The sequence below is a fragment of the Bombus bifarius genome, unplaced genomic scaffold (genome assembly GCF_011952205.1).
Source record: "Bombus bifarius isolate JDL3187 unplaced genomic scaffold, Bbif_JDL3187 scf7180000008216, whole genome shotgun sequence".
Classification (NCBI taxonomy): domain Eukaryota; kingdom Metazoa; phylum Arthropoda; class Insecta; order Hymenoptera; family Apidae; genus Bombus; species Bombus bifarius.
This window is the reverse complement of record NW_022884518.1, coordinates 267,630-287,918: the sequence shown is the minus strand read 5'-3', so window position 1 is coordinate 287,918 and position 20,289 is coordinate 267,630. Positions and strand designations below refer to the sequence as shown.

At 32.3% G+C, this 20,289-nt stretch overlaps 3 protein-coding genes across 7 annotated transcripts in view; 2 read left to right on the top strand and 1 right to left on the bottom strand.

Moving 5' to 3' along the window:
* The window catches only part of LOC117211086 (follistatin-related protein 5-like), a 47,659-nt gene extending 40,223 nt beyond the window's left edge, over positions 1-7,436 (top strand). For both annotated transcript variants that reach the window (XM_033454662.1, XM_033454663.1), the window contains exons 4-17: positions 591-830; positions 1,372-1,556; positions 1,637-1,771; positions 1,858-1,990; positions 2,163-2,323; positions 2,482-2,605; positions 2,674-2,967; positions 4,364-4,485; positions 4,714-4,851; positions 4,945-5,160; positions 5,244-5,394; positions 5,485-5,685; positions 5,761-5,907; positions 5,980-7,436. In XM_033454662.1, the coding sequence (XP_033310553.1) occupies positions 591-830; positions 1,372-1,556; positions 1,637-1,771; positions 1,858-1,990; positions 2,163-2,323; positions 2,482-2,605; positions 2,674-2,967; positions 4,364-4,485; positions 4,714-4,851; positions 4,945-5,160; positions 5,244-5,394; positions 5,485-5,685; positions 5,761-5,907; positions 5,980-6,209 (2,477 nt within the window). In that variant the 3' untranslated portion in view covers positions 6,210-7,436. The remainder of the gene's footprint in view (positions 1-590; positions 831-1,371; positions 1,557-1,636; positions 1,772-1,857; positions 1,991-2,162; positions 2,324-2,481; positions 2,606-2,673; positions 2,968-4,363; positions 4,486-4,713; positions 4,852-4,944; positions 5,161-5,243; positions 5,395-5,484; positions 5,686-5,760; positions 5,908-5,979) is intronic.
* On the bottom strand, positions 6,387-14,316 carry LOC117211085. 3 transcript variants are annotated; one of them, XM_033454661.1, is made up of 15 exons: positions 14,172-14,316; positions 13,844-14,061; positions 13,129-13,363; positions 12,928-13,037; positions 12,835-12,867; positions 12,425-12,705; positions 12,076-12,346; positions 11,238-11,965; positions 10,713-10,985; positions 9,824-10,081; positions 8,935-9,243; positions 8,622-8,839; positions 8,429-8,545; positions 8,228-8,346; positions 6,387-8,149 (listed from the first exon to the last, which is right to left on the bottom strand). In XM_033454661.1, the coding sequence occupies exons 3-15, from the start codon at positions 13,335-13,337 to the stop codon at positions 7,977-7,979; spliced, it is 3,099 nt and encodes a 1,032-aa protein (XP_033310552.1). In that variant the 5' UTR covers positions 13,338-13,363; positions 13,844-14,061; positions 14,172-14,316; the 3' UTR covers positions 6,387-7,976. The 3 variants fall into 3 exon arrangements, with proteins under 3 accessions (XP_033310552.1, XP_033310550.1, XP_033310551.1); XM_033454659.1 differs by having other exon boundaries at positions 12,835-13,037; XM_033454660.1 differs by lacking the exon at positions 13,844-14,061 and having other exon boundaries at positions 12,835-13,037; positions 14,172-14,270.
* Positions 14,317-14,709: 393 nt separating this feature from the next.
* Positions 14,710-19,871, top strand: LOC117211087 (type II inositol 1,4,5-trisphosphate 5-phosphatase). 2 transcript variants are annotated; one of them, XM_033454664.1, is made up of 19 exons: positions 14,710-14,933; positions 15,177-15,312; positions 15,407-15,587; positions 15,709-15,843; positions 15,929-16,044; positions 16,123-16,265; positions 16,338-16,511; positions 16,619-16,781; positions 16,864-17,042; positions 17,122-17,343; positions 17,420-17,555; positions 17,633-17,812; positions 17,873-17,969; positions 18,039-18,176; positions 18,247-18,344; positions 18,603-18,780; positions 18,857-18,984; positions 19,063-19,174; positions 19,244-19,871. In XM_033454664.1, exons 2-19 carry the CDS (start codon positions 15,247-15,249, stop codon positions 19,408-19,410), a joined length of 2,613 nt encoding a protein of 870 aa, XP_033310555.1. In that variant the 5' UTR covers positions 14,710-14,933; positions 15,177-15,246; the 3' UTR covers positions 19,411-19,871. The 2 variants fall into 2 exon arrangements, with proteins under 2 accessions (XP_033310555.1, XP_033310556.1); XM_033454665.1 differs by having other exon boundaries at positions 15,135-15,312.
* The last annotated feature ends 418 nt before the right edge of the window (positions 19,872-20,289 follow it).

The window sequence follows — 20,289 nt, the reverse complement described above, 5'->3', positions numbered from 1 at the left end:
GTACCCGTATTAATTACGGCAAACACGCGTATGAAATATTTATCCTGCATTGTTGACCAGAACAAGTTTCAGGCAGAATTTATCTGTCGACGTTTACCAATAATTCAACGCTACGTCTCTGTCAAACGAGTGTAACATATAAAACTCGAAATAACCCGAAACAGAGAAAAAAATACTCGTCCAGTTTCGAGCCGCTATTCTTTGTTTAATACGCGTTCCCTTCTCTGTCAAAGCCGTAACAAGAGGGCTCGAAATCTGGACAAGACCACGGTAATAAAATATTCGAGAGAGTCTCTTTGATGAACAAACTCAGGCCAAAGACAAGGAGATCGTAGATTCCGTAACGCGAAACCACTAAAAAGAAAGAGGAAAAGGGACGAACTACCTCGTAGCCAAAAGATTTAAATAACTTTAACCGCCTCTCAAAGCCTCGAATTCAATTCAGGACAACTTGAAATCGTGTACCAGCGTGCAACGATCGGAAAAAGCAAGTCACACGTGTATTTGCGGAATCAATCGCTCGGGGATAGCTTTCGATGTTGTTCGAAGCCCATGGCGAAATCGTGATGTCTCCCTTATTTTTCTCACAGGCCCACATCCGATCGATCCTTGCGTGGCAAAATATTGCGGGATCGGCAAAGAATGCGAACTGTCGCCAAAAAACAACACCATCGCCGTGTGCGTTTGCATACGAAAATGCCCGCGAAGGCATCGACCAGTTTGCGCCAGTAATGGAAAAATCTACGCGAATCACTGCGAGCTACACAAAGCTGCCTGCCACTCTGAATCGCCGTTAACCAGAAGCAGACTGATGCGATGTCTACACCATGGTAAAAATCTTATGTTATTTCAGTACAAATTATTATCGAACTCTTTGTGCTAACTATTTAACTGTTTAACTATTCTCGAACTCTTTGTGCTAATTAGCTTTGACACATCTATCAGACTACTTAGATTCTTTCAATTGTTTCTTCTACATTATTATTATTAGACTACATTATTATTAGACTATGGATGTTAGTGGAAATTTTGATTGAAGTGGAGCTTACGCAAAAATCGATTTAACCTACTAAATATTTAATAAATACTATATTATGGATATTTTATATATCTTTGCGTATCATGTACATTTCGTGTAAGTATCACTACACTTTTTAATTTCTTTATAAATCTCTGCAGCCTGGTTACTATCGAAATCTCAAACCCTATAAATTGTTTGTGTAATGTTGCAAATAGTAAAACAAATTACAGTACAAATTGTCGATCAAATTTTAGAAGAAAATATTCCATTTAAATTAGGTAAAATGTTAGAGCTAATGTGATTAAATTCGAGCCACATTTTAATCCAAAATCTCGTCTTTCTGAATCCAGACATCGAAAACGCTCATATTCGAAGAACCTTACACATGAATAGAACATCCCCTAAAACGGGCAGGATCGTTTCTTACCCAAGATCCAGAAGCCGAAAGAAGGGTGGTTTGAAGGATAACTTGATACCAGAGAAGAACGACTCGGACTCGAAGGAGTGCTCGAATCAAGAATACGAAATAATGAAGGCAAGAGGAGATATGTAGTGAAACGTCGCTTATAGTATTCGATCATTGAACGTTGTGCGATTATATTACTTCCATTCCAGGATAATTTGCTGCTCTACAATCACGCGAGATTAATGTCCCAAGATAACCACAGCAAAGAATACCTTGTCAGTATAATGTTTTCTCACTACGATCGGAATAATAATGGCAATTTGGAACGCGAAGAATTAGAACAAGTAACTTTCTTCTATTTTACTTTCTCCATGATAATCAATTTAATCGATGGTCGTATGTATTTTATGTGACAAATGGTAATTTGTAGTTCGCGGAAAACGAAGACTTGGAAGAATTATGCAGAGGCTGCAATCTCGGTCACATGATCAGCTATGACGATACGGATGGCGATGGAAAACTGAACGTGAATGAATTTTACATGGCGTTCAGCAAACTTTACAGTAAGTATTCTTTCAAACTACTCGATCTAACCATTGTAGCCACAAGTTTTCATCTTTTTAAAGGTTCAGGATATTTTTCATTTAATAACGAAAGCCAAGATACGTGCATTTGTATAGAATTAAAATCTTTACATACGTATAGTATCTTTTAAACTAGCGCAATCGTCCATAGGTGTCTCGGTGGTATCTCTGGACAAGTCCCTCGAGATAAACCACATATCCGCGAGGGTAAGCGATAATGTGGAAATCAAATGCGATGTCACGGGAACACCGCCACCTCCGTTAGTGTGGCGACGCAACGGGGCTGATTTAGAAACGCTAAACGAACCTGAGGTACAATGAACAAGTAACAATTTCTTAAAAAAGACGACCACTCCCCTTTTACATATCTTTGTAATAAATACTTCGATAATAATTTAATAATTGTCACAGACAAATGAACTTTCATACTTCAACGATAATAAATCTGTAATTACTTTTTTCTTCGGTAGATTCGAGTGTTCAACGATGGCAGTCTTTATCTAACGAAAGTGCAACTGATACACGCTGGAAATTACACTTGTCACGCAGTTAGAAATCAAGACGTTGTTCAAACTCATATCCTAAGTATTCGCAGTAAGTATTACGAATATTGCAAAATTCGTTAACGCAAGAACGATCATTTTTACGAAATTACTTTTTAGCTATTCCCGAAGTGAGGGTAACGCCGCGATTCCAAGCAAAACGTTTGAAAGAAGAAGCAAACGTAAGATGCCACGTGGCTGGTGAACCTCTTCCACGAGTGCAGTGGTTGAAAAACGACGAGGCGCTGAACCATGATCAACCGGATAAGTACGATATCATTGGGAACGGTACTAAACTCATCATTAAAAACGTTGATTACGCCGATACTGGAGCCTACATGTGTCAAGCTAGTAGTATCGGCGGTGTTACCAGAGATATCAGTAGCTTGGTGGTTCAGGAACAACCTACTCCAAGTAAGTCACTTGTTATGTGTATGTATAAACCTGTCCTTCTATACGTTAATATAAAGCAAAAAATAAATAGTCTCTCTGTCTGGGATATATAATTATATTCGCAAATATAAATAAATATATATGTCGGAGATAAAAGGACATCAGAGCCTTCCCTTTGGAACTTCGGGAAAATCCCTTAACACCATAATCTAGATTCTATCACAGGCGTAATTAATTGTATTTGTTCGAGATTTGTGATAATGAGCTTGGGCTCGAGGCGACAACCAGTCGCCGAACGTAGCCGCGGTCACGGGATGAACGCTTTGTCTGACAGAGGCATGGAGTAATTCTATAGCTCTCCTTAAAAAGGAAATAGTTGTAACACTCAACAGTAAACATTCCCACGATCTCTGTCCCGTAGCTTGCCACTTGCAGACCCTGTTCTTCGAGTAAGATGATTGCCAGATGTCGATGCGTTTCCATAGTACAGGTGCAGCTTTCCCTCGAGGGCGGCTAGCATCTTTTTCTAACCACCAACATGGAAATTGACCAATTAACAGCAACGTCAATTTCCCTCACTTTCTGAACGAAGGCTATCCTCGACGAATCCGATGATCTCGTGTCCTTAGACATACCCCATCATAGTTTTCCTCTGCAGCATCATCGCGACGGAAAGTCATTCTCTCATGAGGTCGTATTAGCGAGTACTTAGCGTCTGTACGCTCGGTGGATATTCCACGTTTTAACAAAGAGTTAGTTTAGTTATACTTCCATCGTAGCCAAGCAAGTCGAGTACGATTTGAGCTTTTGAAGAAAGCGTATCCTGTTATCCCGTTGACCGCGGATTCGTTATTGAACCTAGGATCATTGTCATTAGCTTCTCGAGTATCTAATTACCACGGTTACTTGTCAACTTCTGTAATAATCGTATTTGCACTAGTCAATGTCTTCTCTATTGCATAACGACAATGTGTAATCCAAATGAAGATTCGTTTCACGCCCCTAACCCTAATTCTAATGTAAATCCGACATCAGAAGTGGGAACAAATCTCGAACAAATACAATCGGATAGATTGACGACAATTGTTTAATTACGCCTATGATAGAATCTAGATTACGGTGTTAAGGGATTTTCCCGAAGTTCCAAAGGGAAGGCTCCGATGTCCTTTCATCTCCGACATATATATATATATATATCATTTATCAGTTATGCGATAAATTAGTTACTTACTATACATACCATATGTATAAACCTGTTCTCCTTCTACATGTTGGATAAGGTAATATAATACGTATAACGCAGTGTCAGTTAATGAAAAATAAAGAAGGAAAAGTAATTGTATTTGCAAATATAAAATATAGATCATTTATTGATCACTAATTTCGATAAATTAATAACAATTATGTTCTTATCTAGCGACCGAGAACGAAGAGCGGAGATTCTTCTCTTTCCACGAATGGGGCATTTTGGTATACGAACCGTCTGCTTGCCGACCACGACATGAAATTCGCTCTACGGATGTGATACCTGGTACACAGGTAAAATTAAACGTGTTATTAAATAATTGTAGTATAAACGATTCTAAGCTTTCATAGTCGAGATTGCTATTGTTCAATAAGTTTTTAAGTGTAAGTTGCATTTTGATTCGAATATTACTGTTGTTATATCGACGTTGTGAATACTTCCAAATACTTAATAGTTATAAATGGTAGCCTGGACTAACAAATTCATTTTCATGTTTTCATGTATTAAATTTCGTAACTTAGGAATACGTGTGTGGCATTAAGGGTGTCCCTTGTTCATGGGGACGCGCGATTAATGTAGCAAATCGATATGTGTACGTCAGTCAACCAGATAAAGATCGCGTACTTGTCATCAGTGAAATACAAATGGTTATAGTCGATGTGAGTAAATTTTAATTTGTCAATATTGACTCTATTCGTTTAATACAACTACTACGATTAAAAATAAATCTTACTCTCTTTATAATGTATTAGGTGGTACCGACCGACAAAAACCCTGTTCAGCTCTGGTATGTTTCCTCTCTCGATCAAGTATGGATATTGAACTGGCGAAACGAGAAAGACATCGATGTAAAAACGGTGCAAGTAATAGAAGATGCTGCTCAGAAAAAAAAGCACCGAGCCATTCGACCAGAGCCTATCGATGCGCAATTTGATATAATCCAAAATATTTATATTCCTGAATCGCAAGTAAGTCTCTTAATCATTGAAAGTTATCATCCACTCAGAAATTACGTAAACGTAAGTATTACCGTATACTTTTCATCTTTTAGGATATTGAGAACGTGTTCAAGTACGGTTACGTGAGTCATGCGAATCAACGTAACATGTATAAACTTGATTTAAAGAATATGAAATATACACGTAGCGCTGATTTAAGTTCTTATAATTGTGTTCCAGTGAATGTCCAATTTTCAGTCCTATGTGAGTAATTTATTTTAGTTATGTATTAAATTGATAAATGTTTGATACATAACTGAAACAATCTATAAATATACCTTACAATTTTTTCAGATGGATTTGTAGTAATCGAATGTCAAGAACCGGTTACCAACCGACCAACAGGCCAATTGTTGTTAGATTATTTAACTGACACCGTTCTTGCATACAAACCAAATCTTTTAGGGAAACCAACTATTTCACCCGACTCTCGGCACCTTGTCACGTTAGACAAACAAGACACAGGCGTAACTCTAGTCGTACAAGAAGTATCATGTAACTAGAATTTATTTTTTCTTTATAAGATTATTAACGGTATTACTAATAACAATTAACCAATCCTTTTTTTAGCCGATGGTTTGAAATTCGCATTTGACGTAAAAACGACATTGAATATCAGCGATATCGCGCTCTATCCATCACAAACGACGCACGGTTATGATATTTACGCATCATCCATTGACAAAGAAAACATTCTCTTCCTTGATCTGTCCACCGGTATGATGAAAATTTAAAAACACAATAATATAATATTGCATCAAAAGTTAAAACATTAATTTTTAACTATAGGTAAAGTGGAAATGATAACAGGCGTGGGTAAAGCAACGTCGCCTAATTTAACAAAATGGGGAAACCCGAATAGACCAATTGTACAAAGTGGCATATTTGGTAAATATATGGTCAGCCCATCTAGTGATGCACTATTCGTTTTAAATGGTGAAACCCGAACAATAAATTGCGAGATTGGAGGCCTGGAACATCCTGGAGCAGTGGTATGGTTTACAGTGTCTTTACATTAAACAATCGAAATTTTGACAACGATACACGGCGCGCATAGATAAAGAAAAGTAGCCAAGCACAGAAGAAACAGTGATATGTACATCACCATTTGAACAAAAGGGTAGAATAATTGTAGTTTTGTTAGGTTAGAGAAAGGAACGGTTGAAACAAATTTTGAGAAATATATTCTAACACCAACATACCATTATTCATGGTTATCGTTAAAATATCTAAAAAGTTTCCGAGTACTGCTCTTCAATAATTAACGGCGTATTTTTGACACCATCGAGCAAATAAACGTTTTTGATCGTTACAATACAAATATTTATCGCGAAACATTTAACGATAAGATTTTTAATGTACATACCAAAGATCGTCTTTTACATACATATTTAACGTACCTAATCATTACCCTATCGGTGGCCTTAGTTTCCCTCGATTTTGCATATCTCAATCTTTGTACTAATATATTTCTCTTTCGAATAAATTTTTGATGGCTATAAGAATACAATTACAATTCTTCCAAATAGCAATTAGAATGTTATTTCTTACCCAACATGTACTATAAATTATTAAAACCTAATATTATTAAACTCAATATAACAAAACAATTTAGAAATTTGGCGATTTCTATCTCTAACGATATATTAAAAGTTTTTCGTTAAATGATATCAAGAGATATTAATGTTATAGCCAAAGATTCGTCAATAACTTGTATATCGTAGCTAAACCAGTTGATTAGAAAACAAGAAACAATCACGAAATTACATAAATCGAATGAACACAAATATAATACAGTATAATCACTTCGTAGTTGGCAGGTTTTAACCGAAAAATTAGAACCATTTCTTTTACGATAATTTTTACAATAATCTATCCGGCAAAGACGTATAATACAGTCATCGGGTCACAAATAGTATATTAACAACGGGTATGATGATTATGTATTATAACGCATGCGTGTGTCCATTGTACGCGTGAAAATACGAGCGCATATAACAAGTAAAATGAATACCTTGTAATAAAATTACAACAAAACTAATTTAATAAATAATCTGCAAATACAAATTCTTTTTGCTACAATGTACATGCAGATTACGAACATCTTAGCAGTCTTGTATCCATTCAGATAAAAAGGAAATGGTGATACAGTGAATGGTTACGCTCCATCGTTAAGAATCGTACTTTTAAGTGTGTCTAGCCGTAACGTTCGCCTTTATTCACTAATAAATTACGTCTGTTCAAAACCCCAAAGTCTACTTTAATCACCTACTGTACAAATTCGACGTACGTTTATGCACTAATCTGGTATAAATACGCTTAGTTCTTTCCAAATTATCAACTTTTCCTTGCACAACTGCTGTTTTCCACGATTAATGTCATTAACAATCTGGTAATTACACTATACTTTCCAATTCAGTAAACAATCACCGATAAAATGCACAAATTTACCCCTAGTGATAGATACAATTGACAGTCAATGAATTTCCACGTGTATATCCCGCACGCTATACTGTCTGTAAAATGTTTTACAGACAACAGTTAAAACAGCATCAAATTGAATAAGGAAGGAAAAGAGACACAGAGGCAGACCATGAACGAATTATTAGGAAAAATAGATCGAAAGATTTGTAAGCAATTTTCCATTCAATATGACATAGTTCGATCAACATATAAACGCAGCACCTTGTAAACTCTTCTCTTGATTTCCCAGTTACTCTTCTGTTCCTCACACTTTGTATATCACTGGCACTATCTATTTGCCAGTTTCTTTGTTCCAGCACTGGTTATATATTGCACGATTTTAAATTGGTCCCTTGCCGACTGTAAAAAAGTATATATGCGTTGCTAAAATCTTCCTCCTGAGGTTTTTGTCTGCTTGTAATTTCATCATTGTAGTAGTACCACATATCAGTGCGAGGATTTTTTGCGTATGCTGTATAGTGTCCAGCTGAGACCCCTTATAACACATAACAATACATAAGAACATCTCTTACATCATTTTTAACTACGAATGAAATAAAATGAAGATATATACCTCCAAAATGACAAACGCATGCATAAAGATCGTATAAGTGTTGTCCAACGCTCAAACCAACCAAGGGAAATGTAACTTTATCGTCTAACTTCATACTAGTACACTCATAAAATACAAATCTATAATAAACAAAATACAATTATCGTATTTTGCAGAACAAATTTTATCTTTACGTCGCCATACAATCAAAAGTAAACATACCGTTTCAAATATACTATAAGGAACTTGGGATATCTATGAACTGTGAGAGTTTTCGTAGCGCATCGATTTCGCTCGCATTTTGGGCAAAACCAAGGGTTGTATTCGTCTAATGTTTCACTATAAAATATTATTTATTAGTTATTTGAAAAATTTGTGGAACTAGAAAATTTTAATCATTAATGATAAATTTTACCTTTGACTAAATGCTTGAAGACAATCATATAAAGACAAAGGATGATGAGGCCTTTGTTTGCTGACGCTAACATGATCAATGGGCGATGCGATCTTAGGAACCTGTTCCGTATAACGTACAGCTAGAGTATCACCATTACACAAGATTACCATACCCGTTTCGGGTACACTGCACCCTGTACAATGTGTAGTATACATGCAACGAGAACAATGATGCCCCTATTAAGAAAGGTACATTCGTTAATATATTTAATTCTATATCAAAAACTATTTATATTGAGATTAAATCCACAAAAAATAATAGAGATTCTAACCTGTCCTGTAACAAAATGAAGTGTATAATTTCCTTCTTGTGGTACATTTTTTCTTACAATATCATACAAGTCCTTAGCGTTTACTCTTGAAGGTAATCTTACTAAATGCGGATATCCAAAAAGTTTTGTTCCTTTACGATTGTTTGTCGTTTCATTTGTTGTATCATGTCGCAAGACCAATGGTACATTTAAGATCCTAATTGCAGGTCTTGGTCTGCCTGTTTGATCTATTTTAATAAAGGATGATGCAGTCATATAGGTTGAACACATTGGACACATTTGCGGTTCCGTTTGATTTTTGAAGTAATTCTGTTAAATTAAACATAAAACAATAACTTAGAAAGTTTACATTGTAACATGTGAGATTTAAATATGTACTTAAAGTTCAATTTTTGCAATGTGATATGACTGTTAAAGGATAATATAATACCCTCAGTATACAGCAGCTTCAGATTAGTCTGAATTGAGTTCCAAAGTATAAGTCTTTTGGCTTGCGGATTGTACTCAAATAGCGAATCATACGGGTTTCCATCTTTTCGTTTCCAAGTACCTCTACTTCGAGCGAAGTTTCCTGGGCTAATTGGCAACAAAAAGCTATTTCTGGTTCCCGTACGTACCCTTATGATACCGTCCGGCTAGAACGTTTATTGACTGAATCTCAGACCTTCCCGAGGTGAAAACGTGGTAACTATGTACCTTGCCTGTACACCCCTTCCGCTAGATTGAAGCTGCCGTTTTCATCATCGGGTTTACGTATTATACCAATTACGATTATGCGAATAAAGTATCAATAATAATGTAAAAAAATAAATTAATAGGAAATTTTGATTGTTTAATGCTGTTCATTCTTGCGAACATATTAGAAAAATTAAGCTACAGAGTAGCCTACCTCAATACAAGTATCGCACATAACAAAGTTGCAACTATTTCCGCTATGCTTTTTCAAATCTCCGTCCAATTCTTCGAGACAAATTGTACATGGAATTTCTTCTCCCATAACTGTACATTTTTGACAGGAATCAGCCTCCGATATACGATCTCCACCACCGTCTGATACTGAAGTGTACGCATCAGGAGGTTCCGTGAGTTCAAAGGCATATATAGATCGATTTGTATCATTGATGTGTCTCAAGAGTGTATTGTCATCCTTAAATGTAAAACCTTGATGTACAATCCAACAATGACAATTCCGTCTAGTGTGATAAGTTACAGCAAACAAGATACATAATTCCTGATACCTACGGTGCAAGGGTAAAATAATATAATCGAGGAATGATGGCCATAGTTGGCCAATAACAAGAAAGTATATAACGAAAACCAAATTAAACATATATAAAAGAATACAGAAACAAAGAAATTGAATCTGTGTGATGGAATGTAGCCTCGTAACTAAACTTTACGCTACGAGAATGTTCTTCCACAACATTTACTCTCGGAGAGCAGTATCAACGATTATCGAGACTACTCGATAAGCCGCCTTCTTCACCCTCCATAATTATTCTCGCATTAACATATAGACCCACGCACCGTTTTTCATGATATGGAATAAAATTGAACTTTATTCCTAATTAAAACAAATAACTTGATACATCCTTAAAAAACATATTGGATTAAAGGATTATTCTAGTAACCTCATTATCCAAATATCTACTAAATCTGCAGACTTCTTTGAAATATCATAAACTCACAATGGACTGACTAAACGAATAAAAATTTCTTAATATATACATACATGCGATAGGAATTAGTTAAGGAGGAGTTAAGTTCTATATGCTTACCAGAATCTTTGATATATGATTTTCTAAAACTTCGGCAAGTGCAATATTTCTTATTGCAATGTTTTCTTTGCCAAGTGTTTTTAGTAGCTCCTTTTTCAATTTCCCAATGCGTGATTGCTTATTTAATGAAACAACACACTTTATAGGTTGATCACCATTTGCGGGAACATATGTAACGTTTAATTGTCTTTCCATTGCATGGGGCAGCGGTACTGATAAATACATGAAAGGTTCATATGTAACAGAAACATGATTACATACTGCACAAACAACCTATAAAGGAAATATAACAATGAAAGTTATTTCAATCTTATATATAAATAACATGTATATTTGTAATTTAAACATTATCATATATCAGCAAAATGAGACCTGCTTTTTATGCTTCGCAAAGCAAGAAGGTATAACTGCTGAAGTTTAATATAGGAAACATTATACGGTAAAAATCAATTATGTGTGTAAATTACCCCAACGCAGTCTCCATAGTATGAACATAAAGTATCATATATGATACAATAGATTTACCTTGCTTTTAAACTGTCCCTGGAAAGTATCAACGATAATACTTCTATTAGATTTTAAATGCTTTGCCCAATGTTTGTCGGCTTCAAGCTCATCTTGTGTCTCTATAGTACCATTTCCATAGCTTTGTGACATTCGTGTACATTGAGAACTAATGCTTCCTTGACCATCACGTTTATGATTCTTCTCTTGATCATCCAATCTCATACGTTTTACATTACATTTTTCTAAGCCATTATCATACTCTATATCAGAACCACTTGATGCATAATCTACACCACAATTGACTTTTTGAACATTGACTTCCTTTATTCTTTTGATACTGACACTTTTATTGTCAAAATCATGATTTTCCATTAGATTTGAATTGTCTAAAGGCATTCTACGAACATTTTCCTTTGGAAATTTTTGAGAATCATAATGAATCTCATTATTACATTCTTGTTGTGTTACTAAAAAGTTTGCATTGCTAGTTTTTGCTTCTTTATGAATATCATAAAGACCATGATATTTTGGTACATTTTTCGAAAGTTCGATTAATGTTTCCAGCCTTAACGAAGGCGTAACTTCACTTTTTTTTTCATCAACTTCATTGTGAATAAACGTACTTGACTTTGCTTCAACAGTTTCATCAGAATCAAGTGTTTCTTCATCATCTTCACCATCATTCAAAGGCGATCCTCGTGGCGAATTTGCAATACTATCTAATTCACCTATTGGTGAACCTAAATCTAAAATCAATTAATTTTTATAATTTCTGCGTATGTACGTATGTATATAATTTTTCTATGTATGTATATAATTTTCACTTATTATAAATCTATATTAAGTATATTTTTACCTCTTGGTGAACCTGCCATAGTAACATTAGGGCTATTTGGACATTCTGGTGATGGTAAGCAATCATACATTTCCAATATATCTGTATTACAATTGGAATTACTAGTGGCAGTGACTGGGGACATCATTTTCCCATTTGAATTCTCAATTGAATTAATAGAGTTGGCAGTGGTTGTAGATGAAGGAGTTTGACAATTTTTTGTACACTTTGCTGTATTCATTTGTTCATGTAAAGAATCCAGTAAAAGTGCAAGAAATTCTTGACAATCATGCTATTAATTATTATTTATAATAATTATTTAAATTATTCAATAATAATTAAACAATTTACAAAAATATCTTATAATTACCTGTCTATTATCTTTAAACTGTGAATGATACGCGCCCAATGTCTGTTTAAATTCAGTAGGCCTAAGGACACTATATTTTCCAGACCACATTTTGCCAAGAAGTACGCTAAAATGTGCCATTAATGAACCTGGAGGAGGTAGTTTTTCCCCTCCCTGCTGTATATCCAAAAAATGTCGCAGGACGGGTGGTGTTGCAGTCAAACATTGCAAACCAGCAGCCATAAAACAAGTATTACCAAGGTTACGAAGACCACATACTCCAGCACGTAAAACTACATCTTCTATAACATAGAAACACACAAAAATATTACTATTTAATGGACTTAATAAAGAAATTCATTTCAAAATGAAACTTTATTAGAATACATAAATACATGTGTATACATAAATACATAAGAATTTATACACACCCATGGGAGAATCATCTTGAGAATCTCCACCTTCTGAAAACAAATTATTTAGAGCTGGAGTACCGGGAGGTAAAAATGGGCCATACTCTATACCAGTTCCGCTATCACCAATAGGATCTGCACCAACATCTGTGAAATCATTTAAACCAGGTGGTGGTGGAAGTGGAATAGCATAATCTGATGTAGAACTATTTGCTTCAGTCCTATAACAAAAATGTTGATGTAGACCAATATGATTTGTTATATATAGCAATATATATTGCTAACTATTTGAACAAGTAATATTAATGATACCATGTATCTTCTATGCCCATATTAACTTCTGATGAAAGCAGTTTATCTTCTTGAAGAGTTAGAGTATGATCTAAAGAAGACGTCAATGGACTGAGACCAGTAGAATCTAACACCTCTGATATCTCTGCTACTTCAGGCAGATAAAAGATTTCAGACGATCCAATCATTGAAATATTTTCTACTTCTGAGACATCCACCTTATTGTCCATTCAGATAGTAAAATAGCAAGTGTTACCTAAAAGTATAATTATTACAAAAGAAAGAATCAATGTACATTTGTTAAAATCAACATTATATCTTCTTCTAACATAAATACATTTTCTTCAAAAAGTTTTTCCATATTAATGCTTTTTAAAATAATTAAAGCTTACATTTGTCTTAACAAAAATTCATGAAATTAGTAATTTATCTATATAACAAATACAAACCTAATATATACCAAGGTATAAATATATAATACTATGAAATATTACAATACAGAGTACATTTACTAGAAACAAAAAGGTTTTATAAGATTTATTTGTTGCTTTGTTTTTCTTCTATTTTTTTGTTAATATAACATGCATTACTTAAGTATGTTTTATTTACTATAAAATTAACGATAAATAAACATGAAGGAACATTACATGAAAACATAAATGCCATTTCAAACTAGACTTTTACAAATTATATTATATTACATAAAATCATCAAACAATACTTAAATCATCCTAACCTAAGACGTCGGGGACGATTACCGCGAATTCTTTGGCGTCCTATTCTTGTAAGCCGGAAAACTCCTTGAGGAACAATTATTATCGATAACTGGATTTTTTTGTTTTTTATAAGTAAGATTATGTTATATTGGCTAGTACACTGATCAATATGGAAGAAACTGAATTCTATAGTCTATAAAAGTACAACTAGACCTTGCCCACTCAAATCGTAATCATCCTGTAATGTTGTAATACCATAAATTCGATATAAATTTACACAGAAAAACCATACAATTTCATATTTAATATGAGTGCATAAAAGAAAAAACAAAAACAATATTCACTTACATTGCAGAAAATCCACTTTCTTCTTCGTGAAGTATCTATACCGCCATTGCAGTAAACGGCATGGTCAATGGAAGCGTTAGAAAAAGAAGATTTACCTACGGCGCTTCAGGAAGTTGGCATATTTTCTCATTTATAATGTAGGTACTTCCTGCTTCCTAGGGAAATTTCATTTGCGCGCCTAAAATTGTATTTTACATTTGATAAAAGTTTTCGTTTCTACAAAAAATTATTTTATGAAAGACGATATGGATGTATCAAAAAACAATACATATTCCTTTTACTTCAGAAGAATTATATCTAATTATATATATAAATAAACAAATTATACAGATACATGTATGTAAATATGTAAATATTTTAATAATGTTTTATTTTATATAAATGAATTAGAAGATCTAACTAGATCTAACTGATTTTAACGAGTTTAATGAGAAATCCTTTTATCTTTCTTTTATCTCATGGAAACACTCCATTTGTGTATACACATTTTCATTGACGAATATATGTATATACAACACCCATACACATATTGAAACTAACAAAGCTATATATCTACTGATTTCTTTGACACACACGAGGGAAACAAATTTAATCATGTCTAATGTCAATTATCGTACTTTGTCACTCCTTTCTCCTCAGTGATAAATTAAACTATATAGTATAAATTAATTAGTAATTGTACTAGAACATATTTTAAAAAGATATAGCAGTCTATATGAAAAAAATACAATGATAGCTGAGTTTTAGTACAAATAAGATAAGGTAATGTTTGATCTGGAAAGAAAATAACATTTTATGACGAAAATTCGTTAATAAAAAATAACTATTTTATTTAGTTTTAAGAAAATGATATTATTAATACTACTAAGATTATTTTGATTCATTACTATTAGTATAAACAAGCATGTACATTATTCTTATTGCCACTCTTATTAGACATAATAATAAATAAATCTTTGATAGAATTCAATTATAATTTCATTAATATTTTACACTTATATGAAGAGTATTCATCCACCACACAAGGATTTTCTATTAAGTCTTTCAAGGAATAGATAATACTTTATTGATAAAAATGTCATCATCAGAACAATCAATGATTGTACAATCGAAGTTTGTCTCAGGGGAGACTGTAATAATTGTATCCTTTTATTAAAAAGCAGGATTATTGTCTCTTGCGTTTTTAAAGAATATATATAAGATATATATTTATAAAACCTTAATTATTTATAAAGGCAATGGATGCATCATTGATACAAGGTTGGGTTAAAGCTGCACGAATTATAGCACTTCTTAACAAGGGAACCACTCATGCATTGGTTATTTTAATTACTTCAAGAACACCTCCTCAAGTTTATAGTGATCTTACCATAGAAAGAGTATTGCCTATTGATCAAGATTTTAAATGTAATATAAGTATGTAATTTTATTTAATTATTTACATGTTTAATAATCAATTTATATGTAATTACAAGTTATAGTTGAACTACAACTATTATAATATTTTATCTACAATTTATCAAATTTCATTTATTAGATACTGATGAAAAGCAACAAGATGGTTTAGATGTTTATCTGAATGTTACATCAAGGAAATTACACCTTGTATTTGAAATGAGGCCTGGAGTAGCAACTAGCTCCTTAGTGTCTGAGATATTTAGGGCTATAGAAGGTAATCATGTTATTTATCATTTAATTTTATATTATCAACAATATTTTTCTATTAATAGTTGATATATGTTTTTTAATCATTATAGTATATCAAAAAACCAAGAATTCAGCATCAGAATTTTTATGGGTTCAAAAATTGACAGGAAATACACGTAATTTAAGTTCTAATACCAATGAAGAAATACAAGATAATACTGATCCTGTTAGTAGTTATACTAATTTTTATTATAATGACATTTTTTAGAAATTAATAATGGAAATTTTAAAATATTCTTTATAGTTGGTAGATTTAGAAAGTCCAGTTTTAGTTGTAACAAGACGCAGCATTGCTTCTGGCAAATCACCAGTAGCTGCCAGAGAATCAGCAGTACGATATCAAATGGCATGCAAAGAAGATGATTATACATACAGTAAAACATTTCGGTTTGTTTTATTTTCCTTATATATTAAATATGAAATATTTCTATTTGTCAGTCTATAACCAATTTATTATAGTATATTTATTGGTACATGGAATGTAAATGGTCAACCACCAAATGGTATTAAATTGCATGAGTGGTTGAGTTATGATAAAACACCTCCTGATGTATATGCAATTGGATTTCAAGAATTAGATTTAACTAAAGAAGCATTTCTTTTTAATGATACTCCAAGAGAAGAAGAGTGGAGGTATAAAATTTATAACGAAATATCTACGTTTTTATAATTATTTAAAAACATTATTGAACAGTATATCAATGTTATTATTGCTATTCATGCTATTAATATGTTTATAGGCAAGTTGTAGCAAAATCTCTTCATCCAGATGGTGTGTATGAACAAGTAGCTATTGTGAGATTAGTCGGTATGATGTTACTTATATATGCTTTACATGGTCATATACCTTATATAAAAGATGTATCAGTTGATACAGTAGGTACTGGTATCATGGGTAAAATGGTAATATTTATCATGTCTCATAAATGATTAAACATCTCAAAATTCTATATGTGCGATATTATAGCAATTTAAATCTTATCAGGGTAACAAAGGAGGCGTAGCAGTAAGCTGCTCTATTCACAATACATCGATTTGTTTTGTTAATGCTCATTTAGCAGCACATTGCGAAGAATATGAAAGACGAAATCAAGATTATGCAGATATATGTGCGCGATTATCTTTTGCAAAATATGTCCCACCTAAAAGTTTTAAAGATCATGAGTAAGTGTTTTATTCAAATATTGTTTCAGAGTATATATCAACAGAAGTACATTTAAAAACACAAAAATTTTTAATATAGCCAGATCTATTGGTTAGGAGACTTGAATTATCGAATAACAGAAATGGATGTTCTAGCTGCTAAACAACATATAGATGCAGAAAATTATGCTCCTATCTTAGCTTTAGATCAATTAGGTCAACAACGACGATTAGGCCGTGTTTTACAAGGATTTCAAGAAGCAGAAATTACATTTAAACCAACATATAAATATGACCCAGGCACCGATAATTGGGACTCAAGGTTTCACAATTACATTTACAATTTTTCTCTTTGTATTTAAAAACTTTTCATTGAGCATAAACGTATATAATCACAGTGAGAAAGGTAGAGCACCAGCATGGTGTGATCGTATACTATGGAAAGGAGAAGCAATTACATCAATAGATTATAAAAGTCATCCTGAATTAAAAATTTCAGATCATAAACCCGTTAGTGCAATTTTTGATTCTCAGGTAAATATAAATATTTTTTAATAATATATAAATCATATATTCTTGAGCTCTATATTTTTATATCTAAAAATTTATAGATCAGAATCATAGATATGACAAAATATCGTAAGATTCATGAAGAAGTTATGAAAAAGCTTGATAAGTTAGAAAACGAATTTTTACCACAAGTGATGGTTGATACAACAGAAATCATATTTGATACTTTGAAATTTCTTGAACCTAGCAGCAAAGAACTTATTATTGCTAATACTGGTCAGGTAAATAAATTTTTTAAACTTATACACTTATTGTGTATATAATAATTATACTGTTCTTAGGTACCAGTCCAATTCGAATTCATAAAAAAATTAGGCGATGCTAGTTATTGTAAAGATTGGCTGGATATAGAACCGTTTAAAGGTTTTATAAAACCAGGTATGATTTCTTCCCCGTTTTCTTAATCTGATTAGATATTTTATAATCTTATTTATACATCATATTTAGGAGAGAAATGTGATACTAGATTCGAAATATATGTCGACAAAAGATCGGCATGTAAATTAAATTCTGGAGAAGATAAATTATATGATATTTTAATTTTACATCTTGAGGGAGGAAAGGATATATTCATAACTGTTACAGGTAGCAATACTTTTAGTCGCTACTACATTGCTTTTAAGAAACAAAAAGGCAGATTATATAATTTTCTTAGGTACTTATGAAAGAAGCTGTTTCGGATCTTCAATGGAAGCTTTAGTTCACATTCCAGTACCAATTAGAGAAATTCCTATTGGTAGATTAATGGAACTCGTAAGCGTATTACATATATATATAAATTATATGCATAAGGTATCCTATTTAAATTAATTCAATTGATGCTGCTGGTCATTTGGGAAAATTTTTTTACATCAAATTATGTGTCCTTTCAAATTGTTCAATTTTGATCTGAAATATCTTTTAATATCATCAACAGTTTCGAAGATATTTAAATGGGGCATCCTGTATATAAAAGAATAAAACTAAAATACTACAGTTAAGTTAATATTATTTTATTTTATCAAATTGTAGGAAAATAATAAAAATCTTTCTCAAGAACCATATGCTATACCTAAAGAAATATGGCTATTAGTTGACAGATTGTATCGACATGGTATAAAAACGACGGGGCTTTTTGAGACACCCGGACTTCCCAGTGAAATTATAGCAATAAGAGATTGGCTAGACAATTGGAGCCAAGATCCAATGCGTATCCTAATCTAAATATCTAACTTACAATCTTATACATTATTATAAATAATTCTGATTCCTTAACTTCTACAAAGCTGGTAGCGTACATTCAGTTGCGGAAGCATTACTTTTACTTCTAGAATCTACAGCAGAACCTTTAATCCCGTATAATCTTCATAGTGTATGCTTATCTGCAGCAACAAATTATTTACAGTGCAAACAGGTGTGTAAATCTGTAATTATTTAAGAAAAGATAATACTATATGTTATGTTCCTTATTATTTAAAATATTTTGTCGTAGATTGTAATGCAACTTCCAGAAATAAGGAGAACAGTTTTTGTTTATATTTGTTATTTTTTGCAAGAATTATTAAATCATACTCAAGATAATGAATTGGATGCCAAAACCCTCGGTAAGGCTCTACACTATACTATGTATTACTATAATTAATAAACTTATTTGTTATTCATTTATATTGTAGCAACAATATTTGGATCAATTTTTTTAAGAGATCCACCAAGAAGTAGATGTGATAGAAATCAAAGTAGTCGTACTCAGATCGTCCAAGCAACAATTGACCGAAAAAAAGCTGCATTTGTTTATCACTTTTTAGTAAATGATCAAAGCGACTTTATTCTTGGCCGATAGTAATTAAACTTAAAAACAAGTATTTATTAAATGCAGTGCAGCTAATGCAAGCTTTAAACGAAATAAAATGTTTTGTTTAGGAGAAAATAATTTTATAGGTAGCAGCATGTTAAATAAATATTTTATGACATTAATATTTCTATAATAGTACTTAACAATTATGCGAACAAAATTTTTATGATGATATAATGCACGTATATAAATAACTTGCCAATCCAGAAACGTTTTAAATGAATACATCGTGTGCTTACATGACATATTCCTATAATCAGATAAGTAAGAAATTCATATTATAATTTCATCTAGTCTTTGTAGCCTAAAACGGTTAAGTATGTATTATACATGACTTTATTTATAGCAAGAAATTGTACTGACTTAAGTTAATTTTATATCAGCTTGTAATTATTATTGAATATTTAGAACTATGACACTGAATATATAAACTACTTGTTCAACGCTTATGACTGTATTATATAAGATTATTTAGAACTACACTATCAATACATGTTAACTTTTGTATCAAAATTTTATTAAAAAATACATATAAATTGTAATGTATATAAGTAATGTAGTTCATAATATTTTATAGACACATAATTTAATAAATCACGACAATTACATATATAATAAAAAGACATGAAAATAATCCATACATAAAATTTAAACAATGATTAAATACAAAAATTAATGTTTCAACACGTGTGTATTGTAAATTTGAAAAAAAGACACAAAACATTAAAATGATTTTAGAATATCACAAAATACATAATTCATACATTACAGAATATTCTGAAATTAATACCAGGAATGATAAATAGTGAACTCTACTAAAAGGAAAAATAAAAACAAATAACTCGAAAGTTATATATAGAGAGGAAC